This window comes from Lissotriton vulgaris, chromosome 4_1, assembly GCF_964263255.1.
Source record: "Lissotriton vulgaris chromosome 4_1, aLisVul1.2, whole genome shotgun sequence".
Taxonomy (NCBI): Eukaryota; Metazoa; Chordata; class Amphibia; order Caudata; family Salamandridae; genus Lissotriton; species Lissotriton vulgaris.
In genome coordinates this window covers 1,388,459,440-1,388,486,670 of record NC_141691.1, presented here as the reverse complement: position 1 = coordinate 1,388,486,670, position 27,231 = coordinate 1,388,459,440, and the positions used below count along the sequence as shown (strand labels likewise).

At 46.0% G+C, this 27,231-nt stretch overlaps 1 protein-coding gene across 2 annotated transcripts in view; it reads right to left on the bottom strand.

Moving 5' to 3' along the window:
• ABHD3 (abhydrolase domain containing 3, phospholipase) overlaps positions 1-27,231 on the bottom strand; it is a 379,776-nt gene that overhangs the window by 26,647 nt on the left and 325,898 nt on the right. For both annotated transcript variants that reach the window (XM_086965630.1, XM_086965631.1), the window contains one exon: positions 12,356-12,521. In XM_086965630.1, coding sequence (XP_086821756.1) covers positions 12,356-12,521 — 166 coding nt within the window. The remainder of the gene's footprint in view (positions 1-12,355; positions 12,522-27,231) is intronic.

The following is a 27,231-nucleotide window of genomic DNA, read 5'->3' as shown; positions in this document are numbered from 1 at the left end:
TTGAACTGGATTATTCCTAATGTGCACATTTAACTTACACATAAATCCCATGTATATGGTGCAGAAAGTTTAGCCAGGGCCTGGAAGTTAAATGTTGCTAGAGGCTGCAGCACCTACTGGGTCATCCATGGCAGTGGAAGGACACATGTCTTCACGTCTATCCTTTTGAGCCTGACTGCTGCAGTGTAAAGCATGTAGTAAGACCTGTTCTAAAAACCATTTTTGACAGTAGAAAGCCTTCCTTTAAAGTATTAGTAAGTCGACCCCATATAAGTCTTTTAGTTCAAAAGACAGGGTGCATGATACTTGAAAGTGGGACATGTAGAAAATTAATTTTACTATGTCCCTACAGTGACAAGGCTTTAAACGCTATTTTCACTGTGGCAGGCCTAGCAGTCCTCTGTGGTAAACCAGAGTACAGATTAAAATACTAAAAGTGTCAGCAGGCTAATTAGCATACACCTCTTCCAACTCTCAGCCTGTGATCTGCCTTGAATAGGTATGAAATGCTTCCCATGAGCAAAGATGAGGCTGACCTGCATGAGCAGGGATGACTCCAGTAAACTCAACTGACTATGCAGGGTGGTGGCTGTGGGCCTCCTTTTAACAGCATAGAGTCAAATCCTGTTTATCAGGTCAGTTGAACCATGTGTAATATTTGAGGCGCACTTGAAATGGAGAGAACAGGTTGCCAAATGAATTCTTATGGTTCTCCTGTCTCGTTGCTGAAGTACCCTGCTCGTGTCCTGCGAGACTTCTGTCTTAGGGTTTTTTGTTTCTACAGTACCTGCTTCAAACTGGATTTTAGTATTAGATGTTGGACACCCTAGGATTAACACATTACACCCCTCACACGCTCCTAGCCTTGACAGTCCAAGTTTTTTGTGGTCGAAGACCTTCATCACCTTTGATTTGCCCAGATATATTGCATTTTGGGCCTATTTGCATTCAGGCAAACGGGAACTACTACAAAAGTAAGTATCTCAGGGCCTGAGAACTTTTACAGCGTTGCTTAGGGTCAGGTCAGGAGGCACCCACACCCACTTGCTGGTGCCAGACATAAATGGGGCATCTTACTGCACCAAAAGATATCCTATTACACACAGTATAATGCTTGATCCTAACAAGTCAACATGATTTCTCCATTATTTGTAAGAACCTCACACACCCTATTGGTGTCATGCTTCATCATTGGATCTCATCTTGGTCCCTAAACACAGGATGGGCTCGACCATATTCCAGGGAGCACTTTGGATATCTTTCTGTTGGGAGTCTTAGGATAAAAATAACTCGGGTCACCTAGGTATCCTTTTATGAGTGGTGTTCCTGATATGATTAAAAACAGAAAAAGAGGGGGTATACCATGTGTTTCCTCTTATTCCCTCTTTGACATGAGATTGACCTGTTGGTCTCCCTGTGCTAGCATGATTGTTGATTTACAAATGTGTCATCCCCAGGCACCCTCTTCAGAAAACTTTCTGGACCTCTGGGAGAGTAGAAAATACCTGGACCCGCTGTCTGTGACCTAAGAGAAGCCCTGAAGGATTTAACCTCCTCCCTCTTGTACCTAGGACAAAGAAATGGACTCCGGGGGTCAGTTGGCTGAACTCCTATGTTGCTACAGGGAGATAAGTTGCTAGAAGCCTTTTCACATCTCCGATTTCCTTTATTAGATTTTTGTCATTTTGCGGTATTCTGTATATTACATTTTACTTCATTTTTCTAATTTGGTTAGGGAATGTGTATTGTTTTACATTTTGACTTTACTACTGTTTTGGTACTGCACAAATACTTTGCACATTGCCCTTAGTTAGGTCTGTGTGCTCTGTGCCATAGCTACCAGGGGCAGAGCTGGGTTAAGTTAGTGACTTTGAGAGCTCATCCTGGCAAGGGTTGTGATTATTCCTTTAAGTAGGCAGTAAATGTAAATGTAAATGTTGTATACTTGTAAAGCGCACAGCTGCCCACACTGCGGGCGTCCCGGCGCTGTATACCGCTGGGGAACCCGACCTGGCTTTCCCTGTGAGATGGTCCCTTCTGGACACCCCCAAGGTGAGACCAGGCACCCCCGGCATTGAAGGGGCTGTTGTGAAGATTAAGCAAGCTATTGCCCAGAGTTGCAGAGTGGGACCCAAGGTTAGAGTAGGCGCCGAGGCGAGAATTATCCGGCCCGCGGACATTTTGACCCAAGACCCTGCCGTGTTGGGAATCGAACCCTGGTCCCGGGCCGATCTCAGCTTCCGGGTCTGCCGCCTCTAACCATTGAGCCACACTTCTCCAGTCGCTCACCTCAAGTAATAATTCAATTTCTTACACCACCTCTCACACAACATTTGACAATTTGACACTGACAAAGCTCTGCAGAGAAGTTTGGTGCCTGTTATTATGATTAGGAAATTCATATTTTGCAAGGAACTGTTTAATATTTTCCTTATTTCATGGTTCCCTGTAAAATATGTTTTTTACCACAACCTACAATATATATATATATATATATATATTGCTTGCAAACCTCGACTGCCAGTCCCAGAATGCAGTGGTTTTGACCGGGTAAGTGATGCGAGGGTAACCAAATGGTTATGCGGGCTGCAGTACGTCGTTATGCGATAAAACCAATGTCCTGAGTTGCGCGCAGAAAGCTGAAGCCTCCCTGGGTCCCCAGACCGTATGACCATCACATCCAGGTATACTTTTGGCGGGGGCAAGTAGACAATGCTTCTCGCCCAGGGTAGAGTTGTGTGACCCCAACACTGCCTCCTCTCCTCCCGGATGCAGTGGGGGCACTGGTCCTTCCAATACCTTGGAGCCAACATATATATATATATATATATATATATATATATATATATATATATATATATATATATATATGTATGTATGTATGTATGTATATATATATATATATATATATATTACAGAGTGTTGGTAGCCCCTCTGTAGTTAAATTAGGACTCCCTAATATATACATTTCTCAGATGTTAGTTCGCTAATAGCTTTGCCATTGTTTGACGGATGTCCACAGAACGTGTCAGACCTATTGCTATTTTCCACATTGACGCATGATGCAACGTTTTGGGGAGATTCATAAAGGAGGGTCCAAAATTCATTTTCCCACCAATGCATTTGCCATAGACTTTTTAGACCGACATGACGTCAAAATGGCTAGACAGATTTCAATGAATTTTGGCAGGGATATCAATGAGGATCTGGAAAGGATTTTTTTTTGGGTGTTATAAGGCACTAAAAACTAGTGATCTATTGGGCCATGTTATATTGCAGTAATTTTGTGGCATACTGTGGTACCTGCTGATGACAAGGCAGTATATGATTGGTCAATGGTTGCCTTAACAAAAGTAAAAGGCAACCTTGTTGTTTGTAACATAGTTTGTCTGTGTTATAGGTTAGGGCCACAGATGTAGGTAAGTATTAGTTTTATATTTCTCCCTACCTTTTACCACTATATTAAAGTGGTAATAGGTAGTGAAAATTATGTATATGTCTTTTTTTTTTAATGTACAGATTACTGTGGCACCCCTTAAGTACTTAAAATGTTTTGTTTTTTTACAATATATAAAAAATTACGAATACACAGTACTACACTACATATTCACAAATATTGTGTACTACAGTGTACATTTTTCAGATATTTAATTTTCTAAAATAAATAAAGGTACTACTTAGAAACACAGCACTACTTACAAATGTATTTAAAAATGAAATGTGTAAAAAAATAAAAAACAACATTTCTACTTTATATTTAACTCCTTGTGTGCTTCGGACGGCCCCCGGCCGTCCGACGTCACAGTGGGCGTGTGCTGACGACGGCCGTGGGCTGCCCGAATCCTGCCAACTCAATAAAACCCCGGCACAGCGTGAAAATTTGCGCAGCGTGGAATGGGTTAAGGGAAAATACAGTGTAGCACAGTGTACTTAAAAAATAAATAAATAATTATGTTAAAATTTAAACAAACACTATACACTATATTTACCAATAAAACCCACAACGCATGCTAAGGGCCTTTTTACGATGTCGGTCGAAAAGGCTCCGAACTGCATTTGGATTTTCCCAATTGGAATCCATGTTTCCGACCAACTCGGAAACACTTCCGATCGGCCAATTACGATAGTAGGCAACCATATGGTTTCCCCGACCCGGTCCCGACCGGCATTCATAGACTCCAATTCGGTCGGAGCCGAATCGTACAGGTCTACAGACTGCATTTCCGACTGACGTATTACGATGTCAGACTTGGACAGCCTTTCAGAATTTGGTTTATCCGACACAGTACGGCTGTTGGACACTGACTTTGGGGGCCCATAGCAGGCCCCATTCACCCAGAGGCCTCCGGTTGGGGGCTGTGGGGGTCCCATGGGACCACTCTTTGAAGCCAAGCACAGTGTGGCAGGCACCATGGGGTGCCTGCCTCAGAGTGCAAGATTTTCCACAACCACCTATTTCTTCAATGGGAGCCTGTGTTGTCGATCGGAACACAGGCTCCCATAGAAGTCAATGGGAGTCCGACCGAACGTTGTTCAGAACCATTGTAATAAGCCGGTCGGAAAGGATTCCAACAAGGAGCTGGGCAGAATGTTTTCCGACCGACATTGAAATGAGGCCCCAGGTGCGGTATAAACAATATGGTAGCACCATAGTACTCCACAAACTTTATTTACAATATATGAAGTAATTAAAAAACTTTTACTTACATTTGCATATTTATATAAACTGACTCACCCCTTCTTATACACGTATAAAACAGTAAAGGAACTATGAACTGTTTTACGCATAAAAGCCATAAAACAGCCAAAGTGTGGTCTAAAAAATATGGCTGCCTTTTACTTTTGGAACGGCAGTCACAAGCCAATCATATACTGTTTTGTCATCAGCATGAACTGCGCTATACTGAAAAGTTTTAGTGGTATAACACGGACCAACATATCACTAATTTAGAAAAACATACAAATTCAATGAAAAAAACAAAGGTTAAAGCTCATAGTTAGGAAAACTTAATTTTTAATTTCTATACAAGACCAAGTTAAACTACACAAACTTAAAACATTCTAAAGCTGTAGTTAGGACTTTACAATTCTGACAAAGTTGCAATTTAAACCCAGCAGTAACATTACTATTAACTCGCTCACCTCCGTACACAAAACCGCTAGCCTGACTACACTAACTATAACTTTCCCCTTTACCATGCAAACTGTTTTCATAAATGATGTAATTTGAGATGTTAAGAGTGTTGCTATAAATGCTATGATTTAAAGTGGCATACGTGATGTAATATGAAAGGATATGAGCTGTGCATGGTAGAGGGGTGAGTTATAGGCAGCCAATCAAACCGTTTGCTCCCACAGGAGCCTGTCTCGTATGGGAGTGAATTGGCCTAAGCAAAAAAAAAACAAGCATTGGTATAGCCAATAGGTCTCGCCTTTGGGACCGCATAAGTGTTTAGCCGTGCGGAGCCGGCTATGACCGTTAATAATAGATTGGGGATTTGGGGAATGGTGCGTACAATAAAATAACAATAAGTGAAATAAGGTTGCTTGAAGAAACCGACAATCTGGTTCTGCAACTGGCCTTTCAGACCTTGGGCAGGGGCTGGCGCATGCTGATCATTCCGCGGCGTCTGATTTCTGTTTGTTTCCAAACATACACTCGAGTGCACACCAGCATCGATCCTAAACACAAACTACAGCCGCAAGAGTGTGGTCACGTGGGAAGGGAGCAAGGTGGCCGAGGAGACAGGAGCTTGGGGCCAAGGCATTGAGGACTGAACGAGTTAACGATGACTCAAAAGGGGTGGGAGGCTGACTCGTAAATGGAGAAGTAACAGAGATGCAAGAGTCCTGTCACAGAGATCTATGGGGGAAATAGTGGCATAAGAACAAATATTAAAGGCACAGAGATGGGACAAAGAAGATAGATGGAGGGAGATGGCGCACAGCGCGTTAGGGAGTTTTGCAAAGTGAAAAAACGAGTGAGTATAGACGTCATACTCTTGGATTGCAGGTTTGACTAATATGTGCATCTGTTTACTTTTCGGCGTTGCCTGCCAGCGCGCTGTGGGCTGCTCAGATTTCCAAGCGCGCGCACAGGAACGGATCGAGACATTACTGCAGGAGGCGAAGTGATCCAGATCGGAGCAGGGCTGGGATCTCTAGCCAGGGAGTTATATAAGGAATTAGAGAAATAAGTAACAAGAAGCCCCCGCCATTGTCGAAGCCAGTGTCCCGCGAGTGCTATATGGGGCAGCCGTTATTAAAGTGAAAGCGTGCAAGGCACGCTGGAAATACAAAAAGAAGCGGCTGCCATAACCGAAGCTGGCACACGTGAGTGCAATATGCTTTGCTGATAAGGCATAGTGAGCTGTGCTCACCAGGGCATAGCATGTGCATGAGTGGAGTGCCGGGCTGTGCAAAAGTAAAGAAAAGCACATGGCTGTTTAAAGAGAAAGCAACTAATGTAACAAGCATTGCCCGCGCGACGCTTGTAGTAATGTAAAAAAAAAAAACACACTTGTAGTAATGTAAAAAAAAAAAAGCAGCACGAAAAAGTGAAAGTGATCACGCTGGATGGGAGGCAGATAGCGGCTGCTCGCGTGAACGCAAGCGCTACGCCACCAAAAGCCTGGAAAGCACTTCGAAAACCCCGATACTAAATGTCTCGCAGAGTAGCGCATGCGCTGGCACAGCAAGACCTAAAAACCTTGGGCCAAACACAATGCTTTTTTTTGGGGGGTTCGAGGGACACTCACAAAATATACAAATATTTTTCTTCCTTAATATCTCAAGAACTACTGAACTGATTTACCCCAAATCAGAAAAAGCACACTTTCTGGACCAAAATCTAGCTTACTGCCAAATTTGCTGTAATTTTTTTCTGAAGTTTTGGTGGTAGTGCTTCTTAAAAAAGTCTTTGAAAAATTGATGAGGATTTTGCATTTTGAGACCCCACCTTTTTCTTGGTTCCCGCTTTACGTACCACCCTGAAACTTTCTATCCACAAACTGGGCAAAAAGGAGCACTTTTTTTGAAAGTTTCAAGACGCTGCGTCAAACCGTGACAAACAATACCAAACTAATTAGCAAAACAAGAAAGGTATTTCTCATGGAAACGCTGACCTAACTACCCAGTAGTGGCGACAGCAGATTCAGAAACTAGGACAAGTTTATAACCTACACTCTGGGAGCAAGATAGGGTATGAGTGCCATGTCTATGCATACCATACATTCTGTGTATGACCCCCTTTCCAGACAAGAGTAGCTTGTTTTCCCATTAAACTATAATGTGCTATGCATCAGAAGACTTTATAGATCCTTGGGGTTCTCATCTGTGTAGGAAGGTGGATACCTGACTATGGTTACCCCAGATTTTTTGCCTAGTGTTTGCCTGGTTTTCGACTTAGTTGGACTGAGATCCTGCTAATCAGGGCCCCAGGCTATCTGCTCTCTCTGTAAAATGGACTCCATGTACTTTAGGTACATCTCCAATTGGATATTGGGTCAACTTACGAGTCCTTGTATAGTGTACTATAGGTACTCAGGGCATAGGTGCATCCAAGGCCTACCAGGGGCTGCAGCATGTATTATGCCACCCTTGGCTGGCCACTCCCATTGACACAACTGGCTGATCACTCGGCTGGGGCAAGGTTGTGTAATCACCCCTTGCTTAGATATAGTATTCCTATATCTAACCTTATATCTAGACACATATATAACTATAAGTCACTCCTATGGCAGGCCTTAACAATCCTGGAGGCAGAGTGCTTGGCTTTATGTGAGATGGTGCTCTAGCATGAGCTGAGCCTGTCTGCAGCTTTAGGAACCATGTCTTTATAGCTGTTCTTGGATATAGCCATACCATATACTCTTAAGTGCATTATGAACCCCGCGGTTAAATGCTAACTCTGGTTTGGCTTTATCAAAACATGTTGTGTAAGGTGTCATACGCTTTGGAATACTACCCCCTTGCCAGTTCTGGTGACGGGGGTAGCATTCCACCCTTCTAGAGGGAGAAGACATGTTGTTCCTACTAATCCCGGTTAAAGTTAACCAGAGCCTCAGCATCACAAAATGGATGCTGCTGCCATATACACGAGTCTAACCTCCTGCTGCTGGGAGTCCTTCCGGCGAGGGAGGCTTGGACAATAGGTTTCCTGTCTTGGGAGGTGCTAGCACCACCCCAGACAGGCTATAGTGTATTGGGACAGGGAGGGCTGAAAGAAATGAGACACTGCCTGGGGCACAGAAGGTGTCCCATGCATAGCTCAGTTCAAACCGGTGCTGGGGCACTCCAGCCCCAGCTCTGGCGTGAAACTGGACAAAGGGAAAGAGGTGTAACCACCCCCTTCCCTGGTCCCATCCCATAGGAGGGACCTAGCAGGTAAACCAGCCCCTAGATTTGGTATATAGGTAGGAGCGGAGTCCCAAGACTTTAGATTTATCCTGACTGAAACTTAAAACGAAACTCTGGACCTTCGACGTTCTACCTGAAGATAGAAAACTGAAGAATCTCCCTTGTGGTCAAGGAGTGACCACCCTGCTCAAGCAGGCACCACCAAGCGCTCAACGGTTTGCTTTGTCGACGCTCCCGCCGGAGCCCAAGCACAGAGCCTGACAAGACTCGGACTTCCAGACTTCCTTCAGCCCGATCCATAGTCCCAGCAAAGTTGAGACCCGTGGAGGCGACGCGAGACGTGGGACCGGCCATCTTGGAAAGCCAGCGAATTGCTTTCCGTGCAGCTTCTGAGGCATCCTTGAAGCTGTGCATTGGGGATTGAGAAGCCCCAGCCCCAAGCAACATTGCACGGAAGATCAGCCCTCCACACTCCAGAAGTTTTGCGTGGGGCGCTTCTGCATTTTCCTTCTCGACGCGTCTGTCTGGTCACTTGCCCGTTGGCTAGTGGCCATCTTGACAATGAAACATTGAATCTACACAGCTGGTCTCGTTGCTCCAGACTGGCCCTTGCTTCCCTGAAAAGAAGAAGCCCATCAGACTTTGCTGGTCTGATTAAGAAGCCAACTTCGATTCTTGCGTGGGTTGCCTTTGCCAAGGCTTGTTGACTCCAATCCGGAAGCCGACACTGCCGACAGCGAGAGCCTTCGTGGGACAGTCCGTGCCTGACTGCTGGTTGTCGTCGACGCCTCCTGGTCCACGTGGCTGCAGAGACAAGCTTCACGACATCACCTGAATGCTACGCGACATCACCTGGTTCCTTCCTGGTCACTAGCTAGTGACCCAGACTCTGTCCCCTCTGCTTTCAGGTACTCTTCATCCTTGATCCGCCCTTGGATCCAACCAGACACTTCTCTCCTGGTCGCCTGCAGCATCTTTCTTCAAGGCTTCATGGGATTCAGCAACGAAACCCGACACACTTTGACACCTATGCACCCGCTTCCTGTGGGTGAGGTAACGCGAGTACTCCGGTGCTCCTGTGGGTATTGACTATCCCAGTGTCTAGGTTTCAAGTAGCTTTCATCGAGTCCAGTCAGACGTGCCCTAAAAGAACTAGTTTCTAATTCTTTCGTTCCCATTCTAACTCTATGGTAACTTGCGTGTGAGTAAAGACTCTGCACACGCCTCCCGTGGGCCTCCTACTTCCTATCCTTTGGTAGTGCAGTGTAGCCCCAGCGATTCCCTAGGCCTATCACTTGTTTGTGACGTGGTTCTTATACCCATATTTTAGTATATGGTTTAGCGTGCCCCTAGGGCCCTACTGTATTTTGTGCAACTTATTGTATGATAATTAAGTATCTTGTTATGTGCTCGTGCATCTGACCTCATAAAGAGTTCAGAGGGGTTGTTTAGAAATAAATACATATATATTTTATATATATCCTGTGTGGTGTCCTTTCATTTGGTATTAAAGGGGTTAAATATGGTAAAACAGCTGGCTTCACATGCCCTCTTGAGTTTAGCCTAAGACTGCTTTGTCCATGCTACCACTAGGATAGCTGGTCTATAAGGTTGAATTTACAACCATCACCATATGGGTTGTTTGGACTGGTGCAAGGTGCTCACTAGAATAGTGAACATCATGTACCAGGCCAACTTCTCACAATCAGTAACTGTTTTGGCAGAGCGGTGAAAGCAATACAAGAGTGAATATTGTGTCCCTTCCTATTTTAAAATGTGTTACAACTGCACAAAGTAAAATGCAATTAATTAATCTAATAAAAACAACCTGTTCAAGTTATTCTATCCATTGTAGACGAAGATATATTTGGAGCGACAGATTATTTGTTGGGGTGGGGTAGGGAAAAGTGAGGCAGCTGTGTCATGAAGGTCGTGTGGGATGGATGTGTCTGCGCCCAGAGCTGTGTGAGCCCAGTGATCTCGACTTTAATCCTCTTTTTGAGCACCGAGGATACCCAACAGGTGGCAGTCTAAGGACGTCAAGGAGAAACGACAGAAGTATTATCAGAAAAAAATAGAAAGCTAAATAGCATGAGCTCTGGATATTGTATGTATATTGCGCGTTTTGCTGAAGCATATGAATCACAAACCCACTTTTCAATACCCATTTTGAGACTTTTGTAGGTTTGTTAATTTTTAAAGATTTACTTGTATTCTTTCTCTTCTGATATTTTTTTCTCTAATAAACTGAACAATTATTTGATGGTAGATGTGCAGAAAAAAACTACATTATCACTATGCCTGCCTGATTTCGCCGGCAGTTTTTCCCCTTTCAAGCATCAGAGGGAGACTTTCCCCATAATAAGGTGAAACATTCGCCTAATTAAGATATTGGCTGCAACCCAGCGGTGGCAGGGCGGCGGTCCGGAGTACACAAACCAGTACACGTTCCCTGGTTTCGTCCCAGGAGAATCTCAAGTTCATCCTCGGCCCTGGCAAGCATTTATCCAGTGGCATAACTATTCACTAGCCTCGGCCTGAAAGTGGCCCCTGAAGTACCGGGGGCCCTCTGAAGGTTTGCGGGCCCCCCTGCACCGCAGGGACTAAAGGGACCTGCATTACGCCCCTGGATGTGGCAGGTTTTGTGCAGCACGGCATTGGAGGCCTGGGGACCTGGCTAGTTGGCTGACATCTAAGCACTGCCTCCCCGTTCTCTTGGGCTCAGATGGACCCGCCATGGGTAGAGCCTGATCATCCTCACATAGCCTAGGAGGTACCAGAAATAAAGTGACTGTTATGGTGCATGTGCAGGTGTAAGAAGGGAGGGAAGGGCAGGGTCCAAGAGGTGACTTCAGCAAAGGAGGCCAAGGATATGGAAACAGGAGGAAGCCCCAACAGAAAAGCGAGGAGAGGGGCGAGGGGAATGAAGGCCCTGGGGGTGGGTGGATACCTGCTGCTCATTCTGCATCTGTCTTTAGGCATCTGCACATATCCAGGGAGACAGAACCTCCCAGAACAGACCTTGAGGCTTCAGCCCTACTCGAAATTATGCTTTTGTGAGGAAATACGAGCGCCGCAGTATGGAATGGCGGCAATTCTGAAGAGAAATCTAAGCACTGTCGGACACTCCGCTGACCAGAGATTTCTTTATTACGACTCCATTGCACCCACCTCTCCCGCATGTTAAAAGTATACATTACTAAAATTGTCTCTTTGCAAAGAACAGTGCATAAAAACAATGAACCATGCCTATCTATGCGTATTTCAGGAAACGTTCGAAAGATCCATACCTGTGCAAGATTTACATCGAAGCACTTAGTTTTAATTAAAAAACAAAACAAAATTGAAAGCAGACTAATTCCCAGAGGATTAAGAGGCAAAGCACAGATGGTTATTTCTCGGCAGTTTTCTCAAAATCTGTTTTGAAATAATCCTTCATGCAAGCACAGAGAGTTTTTTTGTGAGTTCTAAAAATGAATCACATTGTAAAACCCCACACCCAGGAGTGTGCATCAGCTCTGCCTCATGTGCCAAGAAAATATAAACAATGAAAAGGCAATGCATATAGCAATGCTTGGCCATTGCCTGTCCACGTGTCTCTAATACAGTACTGACCTCAGTTCTTAAGAATGGGCTATGTGCTTAGTCTACTGCAAAACAAAAAAATAAAAAAACATTTACCAGTTCTCCTCGCCATCCCAGCCCCCTCCCTGTGGTGAGATATATATATAATACATCTACATGCTATGGGCGAGTTTAGGAGTTCAGACTGCCCTCAAATTGCTAGATGTAAAATGAAGTGATAGCTAAACATAATTTGTGCGTGTGCTAACAGTTGTGAATACAATTGTGAAGTCATTGTTCTATACCAAGGCAAACTAAGCAAATCTTTCAGATGCCACTCTTGTCATTTCGCCTGCAAAGTACCAGTCTGCATCCCTCCCTGCCACTGTGTGGTCTTCCCTCCTTGAAATGAGAATCAAAGGCATGTACCTACCATAGCCGGGCGATAAAGCATCATCCAAGGCATTGAGGAATAGCACCGGTATCTCGACTGACTTGAGTTTGTGGCACAAGCATGCATCCCTGTAGTAATCGTCATTTGTGGGGTATCCAAACATGACTGAGGTAAGGCGTGTGTCAAACTCGCGAATGGTTCTAGCCTGCAGAAAAGAATTCAGTTAGGTAGTGGCTTGGCTGATCATATAAGTGGGCAAGACATGTATAGCACCTCTGACATTCAAAAAGCCTTTCATATAGATGAGCAAGACATGTATATCTCTTCTGACATTCACAAAGCCTTTCATATTAACCCATTGTGCAATAACTTTAAAGTTCAGGGGTTTCAATGTGTAACTCTTTCATTCAAAGGCATCCTTTCGGTTAAGTCTTTCCTATGTTTTTATCCCTATGCCTGGGTGCAGTGGCATCCATTTACACAGCCAATGTTTGGAAACATGACCCATAGGAGTGCATGCACGGGGTGGGTTTATATCTATTTTTACTCATATATAACATGCGTATCAATGTGTGTAATATTTTGGGTAAAAATATTATTTCGCAGCGGTTACAGGTCTAAGCACATCTAAAGGAGCCATGTGGCGACCATACTCATTTTAGGAACACGCAAGGTGAATAAAAGAAAAAGAGAGTACGGTTGACAATCAGTAAGCACCCCCCCCCCCCCCCCCGCCCCCCATTGACCCACCCACTCCCCACTACCACCCAAGTTCTGGAAGACTCTTGCTGCCTCTCAGAAACTCTTGTGTCTTAAGTCAAGGATCGTCAGCGCTTGCGTGGTCTCTTCAAGCTATGTTGAATATACTTTGTGGGCTTACAGCCCACACATTGCTTTTGATTTGTTTCTTTCAGTGTCATTTAAAAATCCTTGCTTTAAAGTGGTTAATCAGTCCAATTCGTCCCACCGTTTCGTGAGTTGTTCGCTCCCATGGAGCACCACCTCATTATTTGTAACCTTACACTTGTCCAATTTAGGACAGTGAAAGGGACTATTTTTTCTTTCTCTAACAGCATCTCATACGAGCACTGGATGTTTTCCATTGCACCGAGATCTGTTTCTGTAAACAGGGCTGTAAATCATATTCTTATCTCCTTACTGTTAGATCTGGGGGTCTCTGGTTGGCAATAGTATTCACCTTTGTCCAAATAGGACCCTTACTTCTAAGTCAGGATAAGGGGATTACACTCCTTAATAACCCGTGCTCACCCCCTTGGTAGCTTGGCACGAGAGATAGGCTTATCTCAGAGGCAGTGTGTTAAGCATTTGTGAATATACACAGTAACACAGTGGAAACACTACAGATGGACACAACACAGGTTTTTATCAAAATAAGTATTCTTTATATAGACTTAACACAAGAACACAAACGACAAACATCCATAATACTACACTTAAGATTGCTTAAAAGATGAATAAAGTTGCTTAGTTCAAGTTGATGATAGATGCGACAAAGTTCTCAACAAAGTACCTGGATGCGTAACGCAAAGTAAACAAAAGGCTCACAAAAGAGGAGATGCGTTGGGTCCGTGATCCGGGGGAACGGTTGCGTTCTTCTTCAATGTTTGCGCAGAGTAGGCGACCCGGCGTGAGCCTTACCGGTGCGGAGCTGATGCGTAGATTCTCGGCCTGCGGGCCCGTTGCGGTGCGCAAGATGGCGCTTTGATGCGATGTGATGATCCGGATGCGATGCGAGAAGATGGCGCATTTGATGCAGCGATGCGATGACGCCCTGGCAGCCTTGCAACGAATCTGTACTTTGAAACATTGACAGGCCCTGCGACACGCTTCTCAGGTGATGCGATGGCGACTCTCTTGATGGCGTCACGCTTCTCTGGTGATGCGACAGCAGGCAGCTTCGAGGAACACACGCTTCCAGGGAGATGCGGCGAATGCTCGCTTCTCCGGCGATGCAACGATTTCAGCTGCGGCGGAGACACGCTTCTTCTCGATGTGTCGCGCTTCCACCTCCCAGCGGCACACAAGTGTCTGGAGTCAGAATTCCCAGCAAGGAAATTCAGGGGGAGCTGGAGGTGAAGTCTTTTGTCCCTGAGACTTCAGCAGTTCCTTCTCCTTTCCCTTGGTAATGAAGCATCCACTGCAGGCCAACCCAGCAAACAGCACACTGGCAGAGGGGCAGTCCAAACTCCTGCAGCTTCCTTGGTTTTTCTCCTTGGCAGACAGGTTTCCTGTTCCAGAAGTGATCTAATTTCTTGGGATCAGGGTCCCAATATTTATACCCCAAAATCTTTTGTTCTCTGAAGGCAGGGAGGCCTCTGCCTAGTCCAAACCAGTTCCTGAGCATTTTGTTTACATGACTCTCTTCTTCCTTTCACTGTGCAGGGCAGAGACATCAGCCGCCCCACAGGAGGTGGAGCCAGCACAGGGGAGGGAAGATACAGCTCTGGAGCACTTTGTTGACATGATTCCTTCTCTCCTTTCACAGTGCAGGGCAGAGGCATCAGACAAGCCACAGGGGGTGGAGCCAGCATTGTAGAGGGAAGGCCCAGCCCTATTCAGGACCCAGGTGCAACTCCTCCCTCCCATCTAGATGCAGATCTCTCTATTCACCACCGGGTTGCCCCAGCCTGTCTCCTGGAATCCCCCAGCCCTGTCACTCACAAACCCAGACAAGGAATACACAACCTAGCAGAGGCAGGCCTGGATAGTTAGGCAAGGAAATACCTACTTCTAAAAGTGGTATTTTCAAACACAGAATATTAAAACCAACTTCACTAAAATATGTATTTTATTATTCTGAGTTCAGGCACACTAAATTCGAATTTCTACCATGTTCCCTGAGTCATTTAGGATTATAAGAATGTAATAATCTAACTGCCTATTCCGGCTGATGGAGAGCAGGTAACCTTCAATAGTGAAAAATGAAAATAGCTGTAATTCACTATTAGAACATGCTACACACATCAGAGCATGTCCTACCTTATACTTACAATGCACCCTGCTCTTGGGCCTACCATATGGGTGTCTAATATGAAGCAAAGGGAAGGTGTAGGGATTGGCAAGTGGGTGCACTTGGCCAAGTCAACATGGCAGTGCTAGACTGCACATAGGCCTTGCAATGGCAGGCCTGAGACACACTTTACAAGCGGCTTCTGTGGGTGGCACAACCAGTGCTGCAAGCCTACCAGCAGCATTTGATTTACAAGCCCTGGGCACACATGGTGCACTGTACTAGAGGCTGAAAGATAAATCAAATAACCCAATCATGGAATCCAATTAGTATATTAATTTAACATAGGGAGCACTTGCACCGTGGCACTGATTAGCAGTGGCACAGTGCCCAAAACATATAACCAGCAAAAACATATCAAAACAGAGCAGGCAAACTGTCAAAAAATGGAAGGGAGACTCGCGCCAATGATGTCAAGTCTAACACTTACATTTACTATATATTCAAAGACCGAGGTCAAATGTTAGAGGCTGTTTTCCAAGGGTGCCTGCTTATGCCCCTGCGCTTTCAAGCACCCGAGCTGCCTCTGCTGCGCTTCTTTTGCAGCAACAGAGCTGCAGGGACTAGATGCTTCATTGGGCCCGGCACTGATTCGCATTTGTGCTGACATTATGGGCTGGCTGCAGTGGAGTTTGTTTTCTTAAGCCCTTGATGACACAGTGATGATTTTATTCAGGACTCAAAAAGCAAACAGCCCCAACTGGCTGTGTCAATGTTTGTTTTATGTTTTTTGATGCTCAACCCAACTGAATAACTGTGACATGCCTGAGTTGCACTAAGAGAAGACGCTGTGGTTTCCTGCCTATTCTGTGGGGACCCTGGTTGATGCCGGCAGTTGAAACCGGGAACGGTCTCTTCAGGAAGCTGCTGCCGAGGGCAGAGTTTGGAGCCCAGGTGGTAGCCCAGCAGGTCTCCTGGGACTGTGTATGCAGTGTGCACTTTCACAGAAGCCAGGCCTCGTCTGTCGGGTAATTTGGAACAGGCCTTATCACAGGGACATCTAATTTCCTTACAAGCCTCTTGTTAGGTTCCCAGGGCTTGTTTGGGTCCATATATGTATTTCTTAGTCACGGCCCGATGTGCCTTAGTAGGACTCGAGGGCCTGCTCGCCGCTGCAGTAAACTATGTGCCCAGCTGTTTTTTACACAGGGTCAAGTGATAAGTCCTGAAAATCCCAGATCTTTCCTGAAGCTTCATGTGAACTTGAGGATATCAGATCTGGTCCATTACTACTGTGCCGTCCTTGGGATGTGCGGAATACCCCCGCTTTTGCACCCGTAATCGCCACCCCCCCATATCAAACCGCACTCATTGTCCGAGCCGTCTCATAAACGTGCAACCACTCTCCACAGCTTCAAGGCCCAGATATATTCTTGCCATTTAGGAAAGCCTGATAAGTGACTGAGTGCCCCCGGCGCGTAGCACGTCCTTAAAAATCAGTGGGCTACACCACATTATGGATGCTGCTCTGTGGAGTATGCTAATGCTGGCTACATAGCGCTGGACCTGTGCCAGGCTTTTGATACCATCACGTGGGGATACATCACAGCTTTTCAAACTTTTCATGTTGGTGACACACCTTTTTGTGAAAAAAAATTCAGGGGCACGGTAACGCGAGGAAGCGCAGTGAGCGAGCCTGAACCACCTATGGTGGGTTCGGGCCTCACACTCCCCACACACACACCCCACCCCACACACAACCCCACACACACCACCCCACACACACACCCCACACAACCCCCCACACACAACCCCACACACACACACACCCCACACTCACACCCCACACACACACACACCCACACCCCCCACACACACAACCCACACACACACCCCCCACACAACCCCCCACACACACACCCCCCCACACCCCACACACACACACCCCACACACACTCTGTCTGTCCCTGTCTCTGTCTCCCTCCCTCTGTCTCCCTCCCTCTCTCGCTGTCTCCCTCCCTCTCTCTATCTCTCTCCCTCCCTCTCCCTACCTCACTCTGTCTGCCTCCCTCTCTCTCCATCTACCTCTCTCTGTCTCCCTTCCTCTCCCTCTCTCTCTCTCCCTCTGTCTCCCTCCCTCTCTCTCCCTCTGTCTTCCTCCCTCTTGTCTGTCTCCCTCTTGTCTGTCTCCCTCCCTCTGCCCAGAATCACAGGATGCGGAGTAGACCCCGAGGCTGGTTCCACAGCTCCAAAGTCGGCAGCTCTGGCCGTTAGACCACCTCCTCTGCCTTGTAGTAGTTACTGACTTTGTAAGCATCATCCAAATCCGGCCTCTATGCATTAGCCATTGTTCGCAACGTATTCATTGTACTTACTTTTACCATATGTCGTGTTCCTTTAAATATAGTGCTTGCCTAAGGATGGTCCCTTGGGCCGGGCGCATAAAATCATCGTTAAGGTAACGCAGGAACACTATTGTCCGAAGGGAATAAATATTTTTAATAGGGTCCGCCTGGATGACTGATTGTCTCAAGTGAAATTAAGCCTACTGTAAAACCGTTCAGAGGACTCTGTATAATCTGAAGGTCAATGGTAGAACCTTTCCTCCACCTTCGAGCGCAGGGCGATTTCGAATCTCCGCAAAACAGGATAAGCCTTTCATCCTTCCAGAGTCGGTTGAATGAATATATCATTAAAGTGCGTAATAGTAGCTCCTCTTATTTATATAGCTTAGAAACGGCTAAAGTTGGGAATGATATGTGGAAAAAATGCTTAATATTAGTTAAAGACCCAAGAAGAAAATGTATTTTTGGGGGGGATACACGCTATAAATTGTAAGGCGTAACTATAATTATCATTCTCTTTATATCTGAATGAAGAGTGGAAGTGGTAATAGGCAAACAGGAAGAAAGGTAGCTTGTGAGGGAACTTCCGGGACCGGGCACCTGGTTCCGGATGCAGGGCGCCGAGACTGACCCCTACTTAGAAATGTCTGACATAGCAGCTGCGCCCATCCGCATATGTTTGAGGTGCCAAAATGCGTGACATACAGGCTCATTTCATGCAGCACCCACTGCTCTCCTCCCCCGCCCTCTCCAGAGGGCCGCCGGCAGTCTGTCGTTCCCTCCCCCCTCGCCCATCCACCACCTGTCATCCCCCCCCGCGTCCCAGAAAAATGCTTTTTATTTACATCTATATTTTCGAGCGGCAGCTGCAGACTCCGAGGCACTCTTTCAAAGGAATGCCTCTTAATTAGCAGCATCTCGCGACACACCCACCACTTGTAGGTGACACAGTACTGTGTCGGGACACACAGTTTGGAAAGCTCTGGGATACATGTTCACAGCTCTGAAGAGGTTTGGGCTCCCCACTGAATACCTCTGTTGGGTGTGACTGCTGTTTACCGCCCCTGCTGCGAGAGCATGCACCTGCAGCCACATATCTCAGGAATACACAGTACACAGAGGCACAAGACAGGGCTCCCCCTCTCCCCCTTATTATGTGTACTCGACATAGAGCCGCTGGCTCTATGTTTACCTCTGGATTCCAATAGGCAATACGACCCACCTGATATCAGCCTATGCGGATGACATTATTGTGTACCTACGGGACCTAACAAATCTGTTTGAACCTCTCCCTATCATATTCCCCAAATTTGAACATATATCTGGCCTCGCCATCAATGAAGGGAAGTTGAATGCCTTTTTCCTGCGTGAAGATCCCCACCCAAACATAATTAGTTTTGGCAAATATAATATACCGGTGGCACATACCACATTCAAATACCTACGTATTCACATTTATAAGTCACACGTGGATCAGCTCGACGGTAATTTCATTAAAGCAATTAGTGCAGTGCGTGAGAGAGTGGCATTCTGGTCGTCGCTGCTACTTTCGGTGATGGGGCGTGTCGCTATTTCCAAAATGGTGGTGCTCCCCGCTTATAATACTACTTCGCAAACTTGCCAATACTAGTCCCGCCATCTAGAATTCGCACCCATGACACACTACTGCAGGATCTTATATGGAGGTCCGGTCGGCGAAGGGTGAGTCTTAAAGAACTGCAATTAGAACCACATGGGGGGGGCGCGGCTGGGGGGGCCAGATTTTAGGGAATGTTATTATGCCTGTCAGCTACAATGGCTATCCTACTGGACAGCGGGCAGAACCCTCCAAGAGATAAGCTATACAACACAGGACATAGATCGAGGATCGCTCCACACATTGCTACTGCCAAAAAGCAAACTCCCCCACTCGCACCACCATTTCTTAATACAGCACTTCAGTGTTGGATTGAAGTGCTGCTTTACACACCCCGTGCCAATCCCTAAGCTGGAAACATCCCGTTGCTGGGGATACCAACCCATGGTGGTAGACTAACAAAGAATAGACTGCAGGCCTTGGCGAAAGTGGAATTAGATACAGTAGGTGCCTTGTTTAGCGACAACACCCTTCTAGACCAGGACAATATTATGCAAGCACAGGGGCACCCGGCCACCTCGACTTAATGCATGCCACGGTGTCCCATTACGTTAAAAAGTATTGGGCTCCCCAACAGAAAGAGCCTCTGACACATGAAGTAGTTCATACATTATACTACATGGGAGAGATACGCCATCTCATCAAATGGCTGCATGATGGTATCCGCGCCGTCTGTCCCGCTCACCGCCTTGAAAACGAAATGGTCGGAAACTTTCACTTGCGAAATATCCGATAAAGCTTGGGCAAGAATACTAGAACACCCCAAGGGAGTGTCCCGAAATGCCAAATTCAAATTTATACAAGGCATGGTTGCGCATAGATCCTATCTAACCCCGCGCCAACTACACTGAATGTTCCCAGACACCCAACACTGTTGTCCTCGCGGGTTTTGTACACATGCTATGGGCTTGCCCTCACCTTAGTGATTATTGGGAGGGGTGTGTGGCGCTGTAAGGGAAGTTATGCACTTGCAGATTGAAAACAATATAACTGAATATTTGCTAAGACCCCGCAAACGCACAGGCACCCAGAAAGTTCAGCTTTGCTTCCTAGACCTTGTCTTTATAAGAGCTATTATGATGAGGTGGAAGTCTGCGAACCCCCGTGCGATAGCCACATGGTATGATGAGGTGGTGCGCTGGAGTGGCGCAGAGAGTGCGGAAATCAGGCGAGAAGCTCGAGGGTTGGGCAAACATCCGATTTCTATGGTGTGGGATGCCACACTGGAGAGATTTAAAGCACTGGACTTCTTTCCGCATCACGCTACCCCGACCCCACCATAACTGACACCCTGCGCTACAGTAGGCAGCGTTTCTTGAGGGCGAAAAGAAGGCACATTTACCCGCACAACGAAGCAATTGAATATGGAGTGGAAAGTAATATTCACACACGCAATTAACATTCGAAATAAATCGACCAGGCAGGCCAGAATGCGGGTGGGGGGAGGGAGGGGTACTGGGAAACTGTTAGTAGTTATGTTGATAACCGATTTAAAATCATGCATCTTAATTACAATTGCAACATGCAAACTTTTTCTGTTTCTTGTAACAACAAAATGACTGGTGTGCCTGTGAGCACACATCGCAACAATCCTACTAGCATATGCTAGCTGTAGAATTACGGAAAATGCCTAATTGAAATGTTTTGCATTCACTGGATGCTTTATTTGGTAACCAATAAAGTTTGTTTTAAAAAAAGTGACTGATTTCCCCAGCCCTGCCAGCACATCAGAGATGCTAGGCTGGTAAGAAGACTTTCTGGTGCCTACATGCCAGCAGAGGTGGCGGGCGCTCACTTCCTACTCCTACGTTATACCACTGTGACTCCTCAAATCTCTGATATCAGCACTGATTACTCAGACTCTCATCCTTCGGAGGATAAGCAGCGAAAACCATTGAACTGATGAGTTGCGCCGCTTACTGAAGCCTCAAGATAACTCACAAAGTGGACACCTGACTTCGCCTCTCGACACAGGTTGATCCTGGGCAGCGTAATATCTCCCCATGGCTCGGAAAGGTTAGGTCTGCAGGTCTGGTGTTGAGTACCCGTCGGCTTGCCCTCCTCTCTCCTTGAATTTTTCCTCCTCTCTCTTTGAATTGTTCCTGGACTTTTGTGGCCGGCTGCTAAAGATGTACCTTCCATTTTCCACTCTGCATTTCCTTACTGACAGTACAAAATATATCGAATTTAGACTAGGCCCAGTTACAGATCAATTGTTCATCTCCCCTTCTCCCAGCTTTGACACAACACACATTGGATCTTAAGAAATCATAATTGTGTCAATATGAATCATCTTTCAGGGCTTATTACGTGTTTTTTTCCCTTGGGGGGTTCTATATAGCATGAACTACACCCGAGAAATCGGGTATCAGAGCGCTTTACATAGCACCAGTTTGATTACACTAGAACACATTCATTTTTCGTAGGCACGGGGAGATTAAGTGATTTGCCCAGAATCACAGGATGTTAAGCGTTGTAGCCGAGACTCGAACCCGGTTCTCCAGCTTCGACGTAGACAGCTCTAGTCGTAAGACTACATCCTCTCCCCTAAGTTTTAAGGGTTTGCCTCATCACTCGTTCGTTGGTCGACCTCTGAAGGATGACAGGCTGGTTTTGTGAGTGAATTTTGTGAGAGTAATTTGTTTGTGTTGCACTTTAATGTCCCATAGAACTGTGCATAATGTCGCATAATTCAAGATTTATATTCCAGTTACCGACCTCAAGAGACTGAATCGGTTAGTGTGCAGAGTGGTGTGTCAAACATACTATTCGCTGGTTGTTTCTATATCTGAGTAACTCACTGAGCCATCTTACTGCCTTGTGCCTAGTATGAACAAGTAGTCTGCAGCTGCAGGGGGGCAGTTCCTCCTGAACAGGTCTCCCTGCCACATTAAAAGTATGAGGCCACCAGGAAATCAAGCCAAATTGTTTTTACTTCTATGGTGTAAGGGGTACCTGTCTCTAGTGCAGTTTACCATAACTAGCTGTGATATTATGGCATAGGTGATGGAACCTGGAGCATGCGCCGCAGGTTGCTTCACAGGTCTGCTTGTGAACTCGGAGTGCACGCTGCTGTGAATCACACTTAGTACACTGGTCCTCTCTTGTGCACACTGCTGTGGCCACCATCTGATTGGATGCTTTGCTACCACGAGTTGATCACTTTCCAGAGATTTCAGAAGCAGCTGCTGGCAAAATATGGCGTCCTTGCCAAGTGTCAGATGCAGTTATAGGTTTTCATTCTTTTGGTTTACTGGTAGTTCGTTTTATACTCATAGTTTAGACTACAGATAAAAGATTGAAAGTCTGAGAGCAGAGTTCCCTCCAAATTTGTACTCTGGGCCCTGTACAGCTCCTAGCGCAGAGCGTGCTCTCTCACACACACCCCATCTCAAGACTAGGCAGCACATGCGCTGTCTCTTTGAGACATACTGTAATCACTCTGTAGGCTTACAGCCCTCCCATTGCCTTTGTATTTGTTCCTTTGATTGTTTTTGAAAAAGCCTTGCTAGTGGGTAATCGTTTCTCTTTGACACGCCATGTGCTCATTTGTTTCCTCCCACGGAGTGGCGCCTAACTACTGCTATTGACCCACTTTGGTTATTATTGCTTTGTGTTTGGGGCTATTTGTTTTTCCTTTCCTGTTGTGGGAGCTTAAAGGCATCGTAAGCCTGAGCACGCATTTCCACAGCACGTAGCAGTTGCACGTTGTTACCCTTACATAGAGCCCGCGCTGTGCAAGGCAGCCATGAAAAGTGAACTCACGTGCAACCGTTCTGAGTCTTCCAACTAGAATTGAGGTACAGTTTATACCCTCCTTGCATTCCACCTCAAGTTTCACTGCTCTCCCAGCCATAGCAGGCCTCCGTGTGGCAACAGACCATAGTGAATCCCAGAATAAAACAGGAATTAAAGTCCTCTATTCCACTCATTTTATAAAGGGAAGGGCACACCGAGGCGCTCATCAGTGTTCATTGACTCCCACTCTAGCTCTATGCCAAACGAGACATCTATATTACAGGGAAAGGCTTCTCCTCATACAGAGAGGACTATGCTGTGCAGCGAGGTCACAGCATGACGAGCAGAGGCAGCAACGGGTTCTTGTACATGAGGGGAGCAGCTGGCTTACGTGGGTATAATTCCATTTGCGGTGTCCACCTCTTCCTAAAGTATTTAATTATTGTGTGTTTCATCGTTCGCTCTAACAGGAGTAAGGGCATTGTTTCATTTTAACACATTCTTTCGATTGATTCTGATTTCTACCTCTGCTCTCCTATTGTTTTGCGCGTTCCAGCACTAATAGGGTTACTTTTTCACTCACATTTGCACAGTAATTTGAAATTATATGTTTTTTTCTTTTACAATTGCGTCTTTCAAGTTTAAACATATGATCTGCATGAAATAGTTCCATAAAATAAGAAACATACAAAGAATAGAAAGCAATTAAGAGCAGCTTTTGTTATTTAAAGCCTTTTTATGGAGAGTGCATGCTTTATATTCTTTTGGACTCTATTTTCAAGAGGTCCAGTGAAAACACCTCTTTTCCTTTTACTATGCGGGACTCCGCTTCACAATTGTCCTTCATCTGTCTCTCCGATTTGGCACATGACACATTCTTGCACTTATCCGCCAGCAGCATTTCCGGTTTGAGTCCTGCTGTCAGTCGTCAGGCTTCTTGCACCTTATCCCTGTCTCCCCACAAGCAAGGAACAACTAGTCCCAGAATGCACTGTGAGGGCTATGCCTTGTATACTTTCCCATGTTGCACTAAAAGCAGTCAGCTGATCTGGTACTGCATATAGTCTGCCAGCTCCTGGGATCAGGTGCTTGGCTTTCCTGACTGGATTGGACCACGCCCCTTTGTTTCTGCCTGTTTGAGTTTCTGGATGAACGTCGTGCTCTCCTGGACCTTCCTCTACACTCGGATTCCCTCCTCTAAGATTTCCAGAAGACTTCAAAGTCTGAACTCCTGACATCTTGAAATTCGGGACATTGAACTCGGCACGCTATCTTTCATCTTGCTTAATTGCTTGTTTTTGAAGCGCGAGGTCGCGCTCTTGCTGCCCTGTTTTTCCTTTTTTTTTTGCCTCGGACGCGAGGCGTGTTTCCTAAACGTTTTTGACGCGAGTAGCGTCATTTATTACAGCTCCTTGTGCTGGTTGCACTGGGTATTTGTTAGGAGAAGTACCTGTGAGAAGTACTTCTTTTTGGTCAAGGGCATTTTTGTGTTTTTTATTTAATCGTGATGGGACGCGTTTAAAACAGGAATGTACCCAGTTTGATGCGCATCAGTAACAGCGTGAATTCACTCGCTGTTCCGTTCCCCTTGTGTCTTTGTTTGACCTGCCTTCGTCCTCAAATCAATGAATATATATTAACGGCAGCTCTTTTTTCTAAAGACTTTTTTTTTGCATTTACTCAAGCTGCCATTGTCTGGTCTAATTATTTTCTTCTTTTGACACTTTATACTGGACTATTTATTTTGGAGAACTCTGTGAAAGGAACATTGCCTATTTTTTAAAATTTTTTGCTTTGAATCTTTGGAGGAACGCCTTTACAGTCTTTTATGAGCATGTAAGTATGGGTAAAGCATACAATGTGAACCATTAGTTTTAGGTAATAGTGTAGAGGCTTTCTTATCTCAATATTATTCTTGCTTCTGTCTCCTTGTCCCTCTGCAGGATTTGCTGACTTACAGTTTCTCCCAACCTTGAGACGTCCAGGTGGTCCTTTCCTGTCTCTCCACTCCCTGGGGGAATCAGTATATCTCAGAGTGCCTATTGATCTGAGGTGACTATACCCTATAGGAGTAAAGAGACATTATCTTCGCTCCCGAGGATCTTGGTTCTGCTGGTTTGAAAACTAGAAGCCGCGACACCTGCATTTGGGAAAGTGCTGCTTTTCAAAGAAGGGTTTTTATATAGACCCGGTGAGGGGTGCACAAGGCATGGCCGGATGCGGGGAACCAATGTAGGAGGCCATTAACTAGCATAAAATTACTTAAACATGTTTTGGTGCTTTCTTTATTTTGTAGCGGAGTAGTGCATGGTGGGCCTTTGTGGTCCAACTTACTGCACTTCTTTTCGGCGGCTTGACATGGAGAGTAAAATGTAAGTTGTGTGCTTGTGCAGAGAAACTCTCACTGCGACCACTGTGTTGTTCTTACGTTGCATGAGCATAACTTGTTTAATTTTATTGTGTTGCCTGGAATTTTGAATGTGATATATCACTGTTCTGTAGAGTTGCGGTCTAGCCCCGAGCAGTCACGTGACCCGCCGCAAGGCATTGCGGGAAGACGTGACATGGGGCAGGCATTCTGACTGTGGCATAGAAGCAAGCAGACCGGCTCTCCCCTATGCAACATATATATGTTGATATCGATTATAAAGTAATGGCCCACAAAGTCAGGAACATCCCGTTCAACTGCAGAGAGGCAGTACAGCTAGAACTTAAGCGCTTAGAAGACAGCGACATCCTTGAACCAACCGAATGTGCGAATGGCTCGCGCCTTTGGTCGTGGCGTGCAAACAAAGCGGGAAGATACGCCTGTACATGGATCACCGCGAACTTAACAAGAACATCATCGTGGAAAAGTTTCCATTGCCCAAAATAAACGAACTGTTTGCCCAGACCAAAGGTATCAAGTGGTTCTCTACCATTGACCTCAAAGCCGCCTACCACCAGCTATCACTCCACCCGTCATGCCGCACACTTACATCCTTCATCACACCCTTTAGATGCTACAGGTTCAGACGCCTGCCCTTTGGGCTTGCATTCACGGCTGCCGTCTTTCAAAAACTCATGTACAAGCCATTCCAAGGTGTCCACGGAGTCCTCTACTTTCAAGATGACATCCTCGTCATGGGGAAATCCAAAGCTGAACATGACAACATCCTGCACACCGTCTTACACACTCTAGCGGCTAATGGCTTCATGGCCGAATTAGAGAAATGCAAATTTGGTCTCTGCAAAGTCACCTATCTAGGGCATGAAATCAGCGACACAAGAATGACCCCCAAATCCGCAAACGTGGAAGCCATTATGTCAGCTCCCTCCACGAAAACCAAGGACAACGTTCGCTCATTCTGGGGCTGGCGGAGTTCTACAGTAAATTTGTCAGGAACTTTGCGACAAAGACCATAGCCTACGCCAACGGCTCAAGGAGAAGAATGCTTTTGCCTGGTCGGAGGAGACGGAAGCGGAATTCTGAGCCATCAAAAAAGATATTTGTGAGGCGGTTCCCTTACATGGATTTGACGACGAGGCGTCCAGTATCCTGACCATGCATGCCAGTGACAACGGACTGGGAGCATTCAGATGGCACCAAAAGCACGATGGGGTTCACCTCGCGATCCCTCACCCCAGTGAAGAGAAGTACAGTGTGATGGAGAAGGAAATGCTAGCATCCATCTGGGCAATGGAGAAATTCCGACAGTATCTATGGGGGTCATGATTCACGCTCTGTAACGACCACAAGCCCCTGATCAAAGTCCTCACATCCAGCTGCAACGTGAGAGCCACTCCACGCATTGCTATAATGACATTGCGTCTTTTGGACTTTGTCTACGATTTGGAGTACATCCCTGGCCCACAGAACAGAGTGGCGGATTTCGTGAGCAGGGCAGCAGGCATGAAAGAACCTATCACATCATCGGATTGGGATGACTACAGCTTCGCCTTCATGACCGATCACGAACACACCATCAGTGCCCAGGACTGGGCAGAAGCCTACACGCAGGTCACAGAAGAAGAAGAAATAGAAGAAGAAGAAGAACCACCATATATCTGCTAATGGGCGACATGGAGGTGCCTTGAAGGCCCTATATGACTGCATTCTCCACATCAACCACGAAGGCCACCTGGGCATTGTAAAAGCTAAAAGACAAATGAAACTGCTGTACTGGTGTCCCACCATGGACATCCAAGTGGAAACGTTTGTGAGGGATTGCGTCAGGGCTGACAA